The sequence below is a fragment of the Carica papaya genome, chromosome 7 (genome assembly GCF_054855325.1).
Source record: "Carica papaya isolate Zhongbai chromosome 7, ASM5485532v1, whole genome shotgun sequence".
Lineage (NCBI taxonomy): Eukaryota > Viridiplantae > Streptophyta > Magnoliopsida > Brassicales > Caricaceae > Carica > Carica papaya.
The window spans coordinates 28,137,459-28,152,041 of NC_142315.1; the positions used below are offsets into that span (position 1 = coordinate 28,137,459).

General features: G+C 34.9%; 3 protein-coding genes across 3 annotated transcripts; all 3 read left to right on the plus strand.

The window, feature by feature from the left end:
- Positions 1 to 1,661: 1,661 nt before the first annotated feature.
- On the plus strand, positions 1,662 to 7,337 carry SCPL29 (serine carboxypeptidase-like 29). Its single transcript, XM_022031654.2, has 10 exons — positions 1,662 to 2,175; positions 2,615 to 2,722; positions 3,237 to 3,332; positions 3,412 to 3,504; positions 3,923 to 4,008; positions 4,093 to 4,356; positions 4,779 to 4,912; positions 5,790 to 5,885; positions 6,531 to 6,636; positions 6,880 to 7,337. The coding sequence occupies exons 1-10, from the start codon at positions 1,902 to 1,904 to the stop codon at positions 7,039 to 7,041; spliced, it is 1,419 nt and encodes a 472-aa protein (XP_021887346.1). The 5' UTR covers positions 1,662 to 1,901; the 3' UTR covers positions 7,042 to 7,337.
- A 930-nt stretch (positions 7,338 to 8,267) lies between these two features.
- On the plus strand, positions 8,268 to 12,940 carry LOC110806727 (cyclin-dependent kinase-activating kinase assembly factor-related / CDK-activating kinase assembly factor-like protein). Its single transcript, XM_022031650.2, has 6 exons — positions 8,268 to 8,411; positions 9,991 to 10,085; positions 10,964 to 11,037; positions 11,111 to 11,214; positions 11,391 to 11,456; positions 12,408 to 12,940. The coding sequence occupies exons 2-6, from the start codon at positions 10,021 to 10,023 to the stop codon at positions 12,675 to 12,677; spliced, it is 579 nt and encodes a 192-aa protein (XP_021887342.1). The 5' UTR covers positions 8,268 to 8,411; positions 9,991 to 10,020; the 3' UTR covers positions 12,678 to 12,940.
- A 573-nt stretch (positions 12,941 to 13,513) lies between these two features.
- LOC148253123 (mitogen-activated protein kinase kinase kinase 20-like) lies at positions 13,514 to 14,583 on the plus strand. The gene has a single exon (XM_088208374.1). It carries the CDS (start codon positions 13,671 to 13,673, stop codon positions 14,442 to 14,444), a length of 774 nt encoding a protein of 257 aa, XP_088064500.1. The 5' UTR covers positions 13,514 to 13,670; the 3' UTR covers positions 14,445 to 14,583.

The following is a 14,583-nucleotide window of genomic DNA, read 5'->3' on the forward strand; positions in this document are numbered from 1 at the left end:
AACCTTAAGCAATTTCACACATGCGTTAATTCAAGAAATGCCGTTTTATCATTTTGAACTTTAATACCGTGATAGGAAATAGGGTGAGGGGTCCTTACTTGTTTTCGGGATCCGAATACGATTCACAGTGCGCCTGCAGGCTGTCCCTAATTTTCCCTGAATTTTTTCCGGGGAACTGAAACACACTAACAGTACCTGCACGTGTTCCAAAAAAATCCAAATTAGGCCCAGGGCCTCTTTCGGCCCAAATCGCAACTCCGGCACGGCGGCTCCGCCGTGCTCCGGCGACGGCGCCGCCGCTGGCGGTGGCGAGTCGCCTCGGGTTGACTGTTTTCGGCCGTTTTTGGCCGAATTCGGCCACACTCGCATTGGTCCTTGTCAGAAAACAACCCTAGGGCCCTCGGGGGGCCAAAAAATCACGGAAAAGCGGAGCTTACCGGCGGCGGCGCTCTCGGGTACGGCGACTCTCCGGCGAGGTTCGTGTTTTGGTGATTTGGCTTCGGTCAACCTGTAGAGAAAAGAATGGTGATCACGGTGATATAAAAATTGCATCGAACGGAGGCCGGGAAGGGCTTCGTCGGAGGCAAAAACCGAGAGGGGGCGCGGCGGCGCCGCTGGGCTTCGGCCGCGTATTCCGGCCGTTTGACCGGGATTTCGGCTTCGATTTGGCCATAGGAGGAATCAGTGGGGAAAAACGAGTCGGGGGTATGAAATTTACCTCGATCGGCGGTCGGAAATTTCCCCGGTGCGGCGGCGAGTGGCGGCGGGTGGCGGCGGTCGGCCTCTGGTTCGTCTTCTCCGGCGAGCGGCTGGCGGCTAGGGTTTGTGGTCTGGTGTGGGGGTTCTATTTATAACCCCTTGCCTTTTGATCACAGCCGTTCATTTCGTTTTAATCTGGGCCGTTCGTTTTTGATTGAATCTGGGCCGTCCGTGCGATTGAATCTGGGCCGTCCGATCGCGCCCACGCGGATCGCCAACGTGGCTCCTTTTGGAGTGACGCGATCTTGCCACGTGGCAGGCCCCGGTTGGCCGGGACTGCTGACCGGGCCTGCTGACGTGGCTGCTGACGTGGCCCCCCCCTTTTTTTTTTTTTTTTTTTTTTTTTTTTTTCTTTCCTCCTCCTTTCCGGGTGCTACAACATGTCATATAATTAAATGATAAACGTATATTTTAAATTTATAAAAAAAATTAAAATACTATAGAAAAAATATCCCATATAATATTGTTTTTTTTTATATTACATATCAATTTATTTGTTTGAAAAAAAAAGTTATTAATAAAAAATAATTTAAAAATAAATATATTAGTAATATTTGAAATACTAAAAATAATATATTATGTAAATATTTAAATTTCACAATTATAAACTAAAGGTGTTAAGATAATAAAATATCATTAACGGCTTGTATTTTAATTGAATTGACTAATTTTTATTAATTTTTTATAAATTTTAATTAATTTTGATTAATTTTTCTATACCTATTTAATATATTTATTAAATTATATTCTGTTTTCTGTCGAATTTATTAACAAATCCAATTAAAATATATTACGTCATCAACAGTCACCACGTTACTCAAATGGAATTTCTCGTCATCCTGTAACGGAAAGCTTAGATTCTTCTGAAACTGATCCACATGCGGCCCAAACAGAAAAGAACCCATAAGACACGCCATAATCCAACAAATTCCAGAAGAGTATCTTAATAAATTATTGTGAGATTGAAGGAGGCAAAGCAAGCAAGTTGACATCAAATGATGATCAACGTGATGAACTGCTAAATAATTTGTTGTTTCCCATGCTGACACCAGCACTGTTCTATATTTTCAAAGAATAAAACCCCTCATTTCCAGTACCCAGAATCACTAGATTGTGATTTGATAGCTTATTCTGAAACAAAAATGGCGGATACCAAATGGGTATTTGTCCTTCAAGTCCTGATCGCCGCCGCTTTGGTGGGTACCCATTTGGGCTATGGTGTTCTCGGAGAACCCCTGGCTCAGCAGAAACTGGACAGGGTTCGGGAGCTGCCCGGGCAGAACTTTAACGTGAGCTTTGCGCACTATGCTGGTTATGTTACAGTCAATGAGAAATCAGGGAGAGCTCTCTTTTACTGGTTCTTTGAAGCAGTTGATGATTCTGATTCTAAGCCTCTGATTCTTTGGCTAAATGGAGGTGAAAAGAAACATAACGCTAACTTGTTTGTTTTTTCTAGCTGCTTGTTTGCGATTATACTATCCTGGTTTTGAATTAATGTGGTTAATAGACTTTTATATGCATCCTACATTTTTTTCTTCTACTTTTAATTTACACTTTTTTTTAGTTTGATTTATGTGGATTGTTGTTTGGTTCTTATGTTTGATTAGTTATGTATATTCTTGTTTGGTTTGCTTTTGATATTACTGACAACAGTGATAGTTTTGTAATCCTATGTTTGGTTAACACTTCTGGGAATATGGTGAATTATATGTGAGTTTTTTATTAACTGCTTCAAGCAAAACTTTCATTGACTTTATTATGGGGCTTGTGTTTAACTTGATTTGTGGTGGTGGAAATAAACAGTTTGTTTAATTTACATTTGGTAAATTGCAATAATGGAGGTTTATTTCTTTAGGGCCTGGATGCTCATCCATTGCTTATGGAGAAGCAGAAGAGATAGGCCCATTTCATATTTTGCCAGATGGGAAGACTCTTTACTTGAATCCTTATTCTTGGAACAGAGGTGAGAAATAATCATATAAACTACAAGTATATCTCCATAGATCTCTTCAAATGAAATAAATGTTTGCTTGGACTATTTTGTTGGGAAAAGTAACGATATAGAAACTTTTTTCCCTTCCAAGTTGATTGAAATCAGTTTCACGATTGAATATTAAACTTCTTCTTAGGAGTAGAAAGAAAGAGAGATATAGAGGCATATCTGCTAAGTTCTAGGATGAGAATTAGATTCCTTATTTTGGTGGGAGGGGACTGCTGTCAAAATATTTTGCACGTGGTGCAGGCATAATTGAGTGATGAATCAATTTCTTTTCTTGTTAAACTTTGGCATAGAGTTAGGCTCAGTGAGTCCATTGTTCCTCAGTAGCTCACTAGTACCATATACACATGTATGGAAACAAATAAATATCTCTACATATATTTGTATAGACACACACGTACTTATGTATGTAAATAAGATGTAGTATATACATTTGCACGTGTAGTTTATATTTCTAACTACTTTTACAACTTTGCAGTTGCCAATATTTTGTTTCTCGACTCACCAGTTGGAGTTGGTTTTTCATATTCTAATACATCATCTGATTTGATGAATAATGGTGATAGGAGGACAGGTAATATTTCAGCTAATCACTTTCAGTAGTCTTCATTTTGTGTAGATGTAAATATCACTGTTTGATACTTGGATTGCAGCTAAGGACTCACTTAGATTTTTGCTGAATTGGTTTGAGCGCTTCCCCCAGTACAAGGGAAGGGACTTTTACATTGCGGGAGAAAGCTATGCAGGTAGATGATGTTTTATCATTGGTATTTTTTAATTCAGCAAGGCCATTCGAATTCTTAGGTGAATAAAGTAGATTAAAATAGGAGATTGCCCATATAATGACCCTATGTCTGTAACATATGGATTTCTAAGAGTCATATATAGATGGAATTATGTTACCAGTGAATTGGTATGGTGCTTTCCCTAGAGTAATTTGGACTGAATAGTTAAATGGCCTTATTGACTTATTTGAAAGAGGTATGAGTTAACTAGGTCACAGGAGATCAGAAACACAGTGCTAAGTTGCTGTGCAATCCCTTTGGCTTTGACAAAAGATATTCACACCCTTTAAGCTTTTACTTTAGTTCTTCTTTCTATGATTTTTGTGATGGCTTTGTGGGTTTTCACTCTATGGTTTTCACATCAAGGCATGTGTCTCAGGGCATTATGTTCCTCAGATCAGTCAAGCCATTGTGTGGCATAACCGAGCCAGTCATGGAAAGCCAATTAATCTGAAGGGCTATATGGTGATTCATTTCTCCTAGTGCCTGTTATTGCTAATTCTGCACTTCTTTAAAGAGACTAAAAGCCTGGATGGATTTGTTGTGCAGGTGGGCAATGCCCTAACTGATGATTACCATGACCACTTAGGAATATTCCAGTTCATGTGGTCTGTGGGTTTGATATCTAGTCAAACATATAAGCTACTAAACCTTCACTGTGATTTCGATTCATTTATTCACTCCTCCAGTTCTTGTGATAACACTCTTGAAATTGCTGCAAAAGAATATGGAAATATTGACCTATATAGCATCTTCACACCACCATGCCCGCAGAGTGTCACCCAATCAAATCAGCTTCTAAAGAGAATGCGTGTGAGTACAGTATACTTCATTTGAAATTCTTTTTCCTTGTTGCTACTCAAGATTTTATATATAATCAAAGTTTACACGATTTACACAATGTACAGACATCTTCAAAATCAGTAAATCCGACTGACTTCTTATTGTTATAGCTTTTTGCAATTTGTATATATATAACCATCTTGATTCAGGCCCTGTTAGTCACATATGCTGGAGTTGTGATTGTACTGCTAACAACTGAAGCTACTTCTTAGTGTAGTGCTTGTGGAATTATGTTAGAAGCTACTTTAGTGCCTGTCCGATAAAATTTCCCCATGATAAAGCTTGGCAGAGTCTGAAGTTAGAAGCTACGTTCAATAGACTGCCTTCTGAAAGTTTGGTGGAACTGTTACCTAGCTTTTATCTACATTACTGATGGAATGTTCATATTGTAGATGGCTGGTCGAGTGAACCAGAAGTATGATCCTTGCACTGAGAGGCATTCTGAAGTGTACTTCAATCAGCCTGAAGTTCAAAAAGCACTCCATGTTATTCCAGACGTTGCTCCATCCAAGTGGGAGACATGCAGGTATTGTTTCATGTGGAAATTCCAAAGACACTAACTAGCAACATGTGATTTAAAATAGTAAGTTTATAACATAAGAAGAAAAATGTAATACAAATAGGATAAAGTTGAAACAAGAATAATATTCTAATTATATTTTCAAGTCAAGTCATTTAAGATCTTTTGATTCCGAATTAATTAAGAAGGTGTTTGAGATTGTTTAATTATGTTTATAAGTAGTTTTAGGCATTTTGTTTCAATTTCTCCATTGGGTAAAATAAAAAATAGGATGCTTGTTAGGTGCTTAAAAATGGATTTAAGAAGGTAAAAATGACGCATTTCATTTCTAACTTTTAGGGTCGAATTTTCTTTATTTAACCAATTGAGTTAACTACTCTCGCCATATTCACTTAAAATCAATAATAGATATAGCAAGATAAATTATAAAAATATTTGTAATAAATACATATTTTTATTATCTTTTGTATTATTTGTTTACAAATAAGAGTTTTATACAAATGCGGAGGTGATTATTTCTTAAATAAGAATTTGCTTTAAGGAACATAAAGCACCCTACAGCTTTTTAAATGTTGAATTCAAATGCTGCCTCAGTTCATATATATATATATATATATATATATAATTCATTCAAAATGTTTCCATGCATTAATCCCTTCTGTATAAAAGTCAGATCAATATATTGAAGTAAACTTGAACATTATGGAAGGAATTTTTTCTTTGGGAAGTTGAACTGATAGGTCCTGTGAGAACTGTAGTATGGATACTTCATACTTCATGCTACATTTTGCTATTTATGTTCTTCCAACTATTTTCTGTTACGATATTATTTTATACGATTTGATTAGTCCTAATGAAATTCTAACCTTCTTGCTATTAACAGTGATTTGGTAAATACTAACTGGAAGGATTCGCCTTCAACAGTGCTGGACATCTATCGTGAGCTTATTCATTCGGGACTTCGGATATGGGTTTTCAGGTTTGTTTTTGAATCAACCATAGTTCATTTGCTGCGAATACCTTTAGTTTTACATGTAGGTATCAATGACCTTTCACTTCTACAACAGGAAGAAAATATGATAGCATGGCTTATATAAGCTCGGAAAAAATGAATTTCTTTAAAAGAAATGCAAATTCATTTAGGAATCCTGATTTTTATATTTGTAAATCATTACACTTGATGGAATGGGATTCATTTCTTTTGAAATAAATTCTTTAAGAAACTTGAACAAGTACATTTTAAATCTTATCATATTTGACCGAATTTAGAAAGGCTAAAATAATGATTTGATCTTTATACTATTAATTTTTGTCCTAATTAGTATTCACTTAAATTGATTTTCGTACTTTTCAAAATTTTTTGATCTAATCCTCCTCTTTATCCATTTGTTAATGTAGACGCCACATGTTAAATTTGGCGATGATTAACCTGTGTTTCAGGTTAATAACACATGACACTTCAAAAAAAATTAGAAGTAGACAAACCGGTCCATAAAAAAAAAAAGGATATCTGGTTAAAGAAAAACAATAATTTGCACGCTTCTTTTTCTTGCTTCCTTCTTAGAGAACAATGAATTCATTTACTAATAATCCTACTTATGCTTTTTTTTTTTCTGTCCAACAGTGGCGATACTGATGCTGTTATCCCAATTACATCCACTCGATACACTATAGATGCTCTTAAGCTTCCGGCTATGAGTCCTTGGCGTGCTTGGTATGATGATGGACAGGTAAATTAGTTCGTTTTGGCATGTTTACCATTCTTCCTTTTTTATTGATTTGTTGATTCAAGATGACTTCTTTTTCTTACAATCAATTCGTATTCTGTAAAGTTAAAGTTTGAAGTACATTCAAAGTTTACATTCTTCAATTCCTCTCTGTCCAGCTTAAATTTTTAGATAAACAATCTGTCTATATTCCTGGATTGGAAGTAAATTCCCCAAAAAACTTAAACATATATTCCGATGTAACAGGTGGGAGGCTGGACTCAGGAGTACGCCGGACTGACCTTTGCTTCCGTGAGAGGAGCAGGCCATGAAGTACCTCTGCATAAACCTAAATTGGCTCTGAAACTTGTTACATCATTCTTATCTGGAACCTCATTGCCAACTCCTGAACAAGTTAGTGTCATTTGAAGTTTCCTCTGATTCAAATGATGCAAGAGGAATCAAAAGATTTCTCGATTTTTGACTTGGGAATCCGAAGATTTTCTCGGAAGTTATTTGCTGTCGGGCTGAGTTGATTTGTTTTTAGAACACATAAAGATTTTCTCAGAATCATTGTTGGGAAATGCATTGCTGCTTGAGTTCAGAAGTATTAATTGAAATTCATGGGAAATGTTAGAATTTGTAAGGATCTATCAGATTTTGAATTACCATTTTTTGTCTGCTTCATTTTCTTTTATTATCAATTTCTTTTACCCTTTTTGCTATTCAATACGTATAATTTAATTTTTTCGGACTATATAAATTCGAGGATCTAACTGCCTCGAGACGATAACGTATTGAAATTTGTTTAATTTATTATGTAAGTCAATGAAATATTTATCTTTAAAAAATAAAATATCGTGGATTTAATTGCAATAACTAAAGGTTTCTTAACCTAATTGAGAAATTAGTGAACGACGATGAATTATTTTTGCAATTATACTATCTTAGATTTTTTTAAAATTTTAATGTAATTATATATATCGTTCTAATTTTACAATTTTTAAAATTTTTTAATATCTCCCATTTAAATTATACAGTTTTTAAATAATTTTTTTAAAATATTATTTTCTTTCCAAAAAATAACCTTAAGAAATAAAAATTAGTTTTGGACGATTTTATATTAATGTATTTTAATGATATATTTTTATTTAGATGATATGATTATATTTTTAATTAAATTATTAATTTATCATTACATATTATATATAATAGTAAATGATATAAAAAAAAGATGTAAGAAAAAAAATATTTATCAATATAATTATATTTATATTTAAATAAATAATTATTATACATAATTAAATTAAAATTTTATATTTAATAAAATAAATAATAATTATTTATATTATTACATTAATTAATGAATTTTTTATTATCAATTTATATATAGAATTAATTAAATTAGATGAGGTATAATGAAAAACAAATAGAATGCCCACCAAATACTACAAATTTAGTGGTTTAAAATTTTAAGACAAAATTTGTCAGTCAAATACTATTTGTTAACATTATAAGTTGAAACAAATATAATTTTTTCACCTCCGTAAAATAATATACATTAAAATTTTACTATTTATCATGATCCAAAAAAAAAGTTAATGTAATTTATTTATCATAAGCCATGTATTATATATAAGGAGTAAATTATGGACTTCAAAGGGGAAAGGCCCATTGCGGCTTTGCTCTTCTCACTGCTTACAGCACCTAATTTTGAGGCTTCCTCAGCCTCCATTTTCGATCTCGACAAGGTCTCCGTCTACTCCGCCTCTTCTACTTGCGGCAACCAAGGCATCCAGGTTTTTTTTTTTTTATACGCTTCTGTACATGTTAAAAATGTATAAGCTTATATCTTTTTTTTTTTTTAATTCTGTTTTTGGTTTTGTTGAATATATTTGAAATTCTGTCAAGTAGTGAAGAAATATATGCTTTTGAGAACATTCAGTTGCCAAAGGTACCAGTTTTATAGATTATGAATTGGCATTTTGGTGGTTTGCGAGAGAACAAACGAGAAAAGGGAATGGCATGGAGTTTTGTTCTAGAGAGAAAAAAAATGGCACGCGTTGTGTTAAGCGGTTTTGGTCCTGTAGTTTCGTTGATGTATATTTAAATTGGCTGTGCTGTTTTGTAATTTTATACTGCAGATTGTATTTTCTCTGTGCTTAGGTGTGATAATTTTCTTGTCGCTTGGTACGAGACATTGTTAATTAGCCTGTTGTTAAGCTGGCTTGATTTAGATGGAGTATCTTGTGCGTGAAGGGTGTGAATTTGATCATGTTATGCGAGTTAAGTGAAACTAAATTAGAGATGTATATTACCTGTTTGATGACTGTTCTCTACCAGAGTGCTTTTTTTTTTTCTTTTTTTTTTTTTCTCTCTTCTCTATAGCTTTTGGGAATTGCTTTCAATTAGAGCAATGACCTTTTCTGCTATTCCGTTTACCCAAGGATGAATTTTCACAAGATGCTTGATAGGTTCCTTTGTTGTTTCCATTATGTATTATTCTTACCGTAACTTCAGCTCCTTTCGGCTTTTAGCTTTGAGCTCATACACAATTTTTTTTTTCATTCCTCTCCCTAGTAATATCTGTCTCTCTTTTTCTTTTCTTTAAAAAAGAGTTCAAATCTCCCTTTTATTTCCTTGTTATGAGTTTTTTTTTTCTTTGACAAATCACCTTTTCTATATCATTGTGTTTTGTGATACTTTGTTTGGTTATTTTTTATTTCATCCCCCATACATTTGTGGGTGATTTATTGGTTGGATAGTATCTTTATTATCCCATTATGAATAGTTTGCATACTTTATACCATACAAGAATGTGCTGCGACATCATGGAATATGAATTGATTATTTATCAATTATCTAACCTCAATAAAAGATTTTCCAAGTGCGTGAAACATATATTTCAGTCGTCAGAAAAGCTCTTGGTTCATGGAATTTTGAATTAGATTCTCGCATCATTTATTTCTATTGGATGAATAATCTAAATTGCAGCATGTTTGAGAATTTGAATTATTCATAAATTTGAGGATTTATACTTTTAACTTAATATAGTACTCTTCTTGTGTGCATACATAAACTTGCTTAGTGAAACCACATTCATGTTTACAGATTTGGTAGCCATTTGTAGCGCTATTTTGGGAAGTGCAGGTTTTGCTATTTCACAAATAACTATCACATATGACATGTGAAGTGCTGCTATCTCAAAGATATTTTACATGTTGTGGTCTAATTCTTGAAAGCAACATGATAAAGTGTCTTGAAAAAGTACTCGTAAAGAGTATTAAAAGTCCATTATTTTCCATTATTTTCTTTACTCTACCCTTTCAATTCTGTTGATTTTATTGAATAATAAAGAAATGAATATTTGAGATGTAGGGAAATCAGAGGGAAAAAAGGCTGACAACCATGGTGGTCGCTAGTAGTAATCCTCATAATAGGGAAATGAGCATCAGGAGGAGAATCAGTGAGATGTATTTCTCCCTTACTTTCTCTCTCTCTCTCTCTCTCTCCCTCTCTCTCTTCCTCTCTAAGATTATGCCTGTGCCTGCATGTGTGCGAGTTTTTCTGCATGTTCTTTTTCTGTGTTTGTACAAGCAGATTCTGTGCTACTCCAAGATTGTAGCTAACACCCGCAAAGATGGGAAGAATGTGGTTAAGCACACACATTCAATATAAGTTTGAGAATACCGTAAACCTGGTAGCCTGGTAACTTTTTCCTTTAGGTTTGTATGAATGTGCTCCCATAGCAAATGATTCTTATGTGCCAGACCTGAGCCAGTGCTCTTGTTAATGGTGGATGAATCTTATTTTTTTTTACTAACAAGATTATTCAGGAAGTTCTTTTTTTATTCTATGTAATTTATGGGAATTTGCATTTCCTAGATTGTCTTGGTTTTCTGGCTGATTTTAACACGAGAAATAGTTTGGTACTCATCATTCTAGATTGAGATGCTGTCTTGTTCACGTAAGATCATTCAGCAATGAGTTTGTTATATGAGAAACCAATTCATACTAGGTGGGATAAATCTCCGTTCTTATATAAAGATATTAAATTTGAGTGTTTAACGATTCAAAATGAAGAATCTTTGTTGTTTCAACAAATGAATAAACTGATTTTTACATTTTATAATAATAAATGGAAGAGAAATTAAAAAGTATTTTATAACTTTCTCAACATTGTCCTGGAATCTGTAATTTTGCAGTAACATTATGTTATTATTATGCTGCAAATTATTGTTAGCCAGCATAAACGTTATAGTGCAATTGAATATTACTAGTCCTGATACCTTCATTTTTTTGGCATTATATTAACTATTTGCTTTTCTGTGACTATTTCTCTATATTTTAGTTTCAACAAACGAGAGGAGGATTTTGCATCCTTACGCGAATACAACGATTACTTGGAAGAAGTGGAGGATATGGGTAGGTTTTACAAATTTTTCTCACTCCTTAGCCACTTTAGCTCATTGATCGAGCAACTGCTTGTTGTTTACAGTATTTAACTTGATAGAAGGAATAGATGTTGAAGCTATTGAAGAGAAAATTAAGGATTATTCTCAAGAGAATGCCGAGCAAATAATGATTAATCGAGCTCGAAAGGTACTCTAGACAGCATAATCTGCTTTTTCTTAACTCCTTTCCCTCTATGCTGCTTATGATTGGTTGGGCTTAAAGTTTTGTGTATATCCTGCAATTTAGTGACACTCCTATCAGCATTTATTGATTTCAGTTCTTTGCTGGGCAGTTGTTAATTCATTTTAATATCAATAAAACAGGCTGAAGAATTAGCTGCAGCCATGGCAGCAAGCAAAGCATGTCCTGTACAAGCAGATAACGACGGGGTAAGATGATTTGGTTTAATTTCTTAATTTTTTTCCTCGAGTCTATTGTGATGGTTCACTATTTTCAGAACCTAGTGAATTGAGTTTTGCTTTTTTATCAAGTTTGCAGTTTAATCTATTAGTTTATTTTGATATTTAGATTAGTAGAATGAGTCCCTTCTTTTGATCCTATCGCGTGCAATTTCATAACTAAAGGCTAGCTTAAAGGAGAAGACACATGTGGTTCAGTGATAGAAAATCTTTGAGGAATGAGGATGTCCCAGTAAGGATAGTATATGTTGGGCTCTTATCAACTTGGCACTAAGATACGAAAGTAGGGAACCAAGAAAATTATAGAAGATGTCATCTACATAAGAAAGAAAAAGAAGAGGAAAAGTGTAAAACACTCGCTCTAATCTATATGCAGTTCATTTCTTTGGTCCACTTCATAGTGCTGCTACATGTTGACCTGTTTATGGGTATAGAGCACTATAAAAATGAATGATACAGGATGAGTTATGGTAACATGAGAAAAATTAGAGTTAAGAAATGACTTTATTCTGTTGTTTTTAGAAAGGCAACGAATTCATTTGTCAAAAAGTGAAAATAGAAAGGTGGTTTGAAGTCTTGGTACAGTTCACTCTAGAGTGACAGGGGCATACATGGGAAGATTAGGGTTTAGGTAACTAAAGTCTGTTTCTTTTAGAAAAAAATTGCTGTAGGTATAATCAGACGTAGCTTTTTATTGGGGAAATTTTGGACAGGAAATCATCTAAAATGGCAGTTTTTTGGGCAAGGGGATAGATCCTTTTATAGTGTGGGATAGGATCCATGCACTTGAGCTCTGACTATTAAGCCTTGAAATAGCTTAATAGCAGCTATTTCTTTTGACAGTCATTTTTTCCTTCCTAGCTATTACACACTCCACTGATTGAATTATCTCAGCAAACTTATTCAGTCTTTTCTCAGTAGGGTGCAAACCAGACCTCCCAGGCTGGGTTTAATTCTGGTATGCAAGGTCAATATGCCCCTACAGTTCCTGGAGGACAGCCCCGGCCAACAGGCATGGGCCCTCAACCCTTGCCGCTTGGAGGTGGACTGGATCACCAAGGTAATTATGCTATTGATGATGAGGAAATGATGAGGCTTCGAGCAGAGAGGGGTGGACGGGCAGGGGGATGGACAGCAGAGTTAAGCAAGAGGAGAGCACTCGAAGAAGCATTTGGGAGCATTTGGATTTGACTTATGGGTTAGATGCCTGTGATTTTACTGTCAAAATTCTTGGAAATGTTGTTCCTTGCTGGAGGAAAAATTATTACTTCCTATCAAATTTAACGCTATTTATAGTTCCAACACTTTGGAGTATAGAAATGTATTTTTATTTATAGTGAATTGTTTATAGATATTAGGTCGCCAAAACTGATTTTTACGTGATGTAAATGATAAGAACTGTTAAGTTTTGTAGAATTATAATTTATCGAGTGTCATTGAACTTCTGTTCTTTACTTGTCGGAGTTTGGATGTAACCCATTTCAGGGACTTTGAAAATCATTCAAGGATTCTTTTGTATTGGCATTGACAACAATTTTTGCTTCTCTTACTACCATAACAATAATTTATTGATCTTTTGAAATAAATATATGATTTTTTAAAAATGCAATTATTAATTTTACTCAATTTACATATATATATATATATTTTAAAATTAAACTTTTTTCAAAATTAAATATTAGAATATTTTGGTTTTGCAAAGTGATATTCATTTAACAATCCTCTAAATTAATTTTCCAAGATAGAAATTAAAAGTCATGGCACGTTATTTTTAAATTCCACCTAGTTAAAAATTTACTCTTTCAGCCACTTAAATTTCGTATTTATAAATTAAATTTAATTACTCAAATATTTTTAAAACTATAATCATTAATTATTAAAAAAAATTTAATTTATTTTCTAATTTCTCTCTCATAAAATTAAGTCATATATATGACTTTTCTTAATTATTTAATTTATTTTTAGAATTTTACAACTCAAATAAGGCTGCCTTTATATAAATAAATAAATTAATTATATATATAGATAATTTCAACCCCTCCTTATTCCTTATTCTTGCCAAACAAGTTTTTCAAACCAGCTTCCCACTCCGTCTATCTCAATCTTCTTCTTCATTCATCCATCACCCACTTCGCTTCCCTTCTTCGTTTATTTTCTCCTTGCTGAATTCTTTCCATCTCAAACATGTCAGACGAACTCTTCAAGACCGGGATGAAGCGCAAATCTGTTACCCCCAGTACGGACATGAGGTTTATCTTGATCCAGCCAGACCAAGAACCCGCGTTCAAGAAAATCAGAGTCTTAGAAGAAACCACCGTCGAAGTCGATGACGGTAAGACGTGCAAGTGCAAAGAGTCATTAGACGGCGTTTCATGGGTCCGCGATCGATTACTGGGAACAGGAGGGTGCGGGTCTGTTTCCTCGGCGACAAAATGGAATCCCAACTCCGTCAATATTCCAACGCAGGTGGCCGTTAAATCCAGAAAACTGCGCCGTGCTTCCACTCTCATCCACGAGAAAAACATCCTCTCCTCCCTCACCACGAGTCCTCACGTCATCAAATGTTACGGCGACGTGGTGACGCCCCACTGGGGTGAAGGGGACGCGTATAATGTTTTACTAGAGCTGTGTGAGCACAGTCTTCATGATCGGATCGTGAAATGTGAAGGATCAGGTTTTCCTGATACGGAAGTAAGGGTTTACACGAAGGATATTCTTCGAGGGTTGAAGCACGTGCACGGTGAAGATATCATTCACTGTGATATTAAGCCTGAAAATATTCTGCTGAAGCGGGATGAGTTGGTCAGGAAAGGAAGTTACGCAGCGAAGCTGGCTGATTTTGGAGTAGCTGTTGATAAGAAGTCAGGGAATGAGCCTCGTTCGAGACGAGGGACATACGCGGTTGTACATGTCGCCGGAGTTGGTGACGGAGAAGGTGTATGGGTTTGCCGGAGATAATCTGGGCTCTGGGTTGTGTTGTACTGGAGATGATGACTGGAAAAAGAGTGTGGAGTAGTAGAGGGACTAAGAAATATTCGATTCTGAGTGTCATTGCTGAAAGCTCTCCGATGAGTGAGGTACCGGCGGATGTATCGGA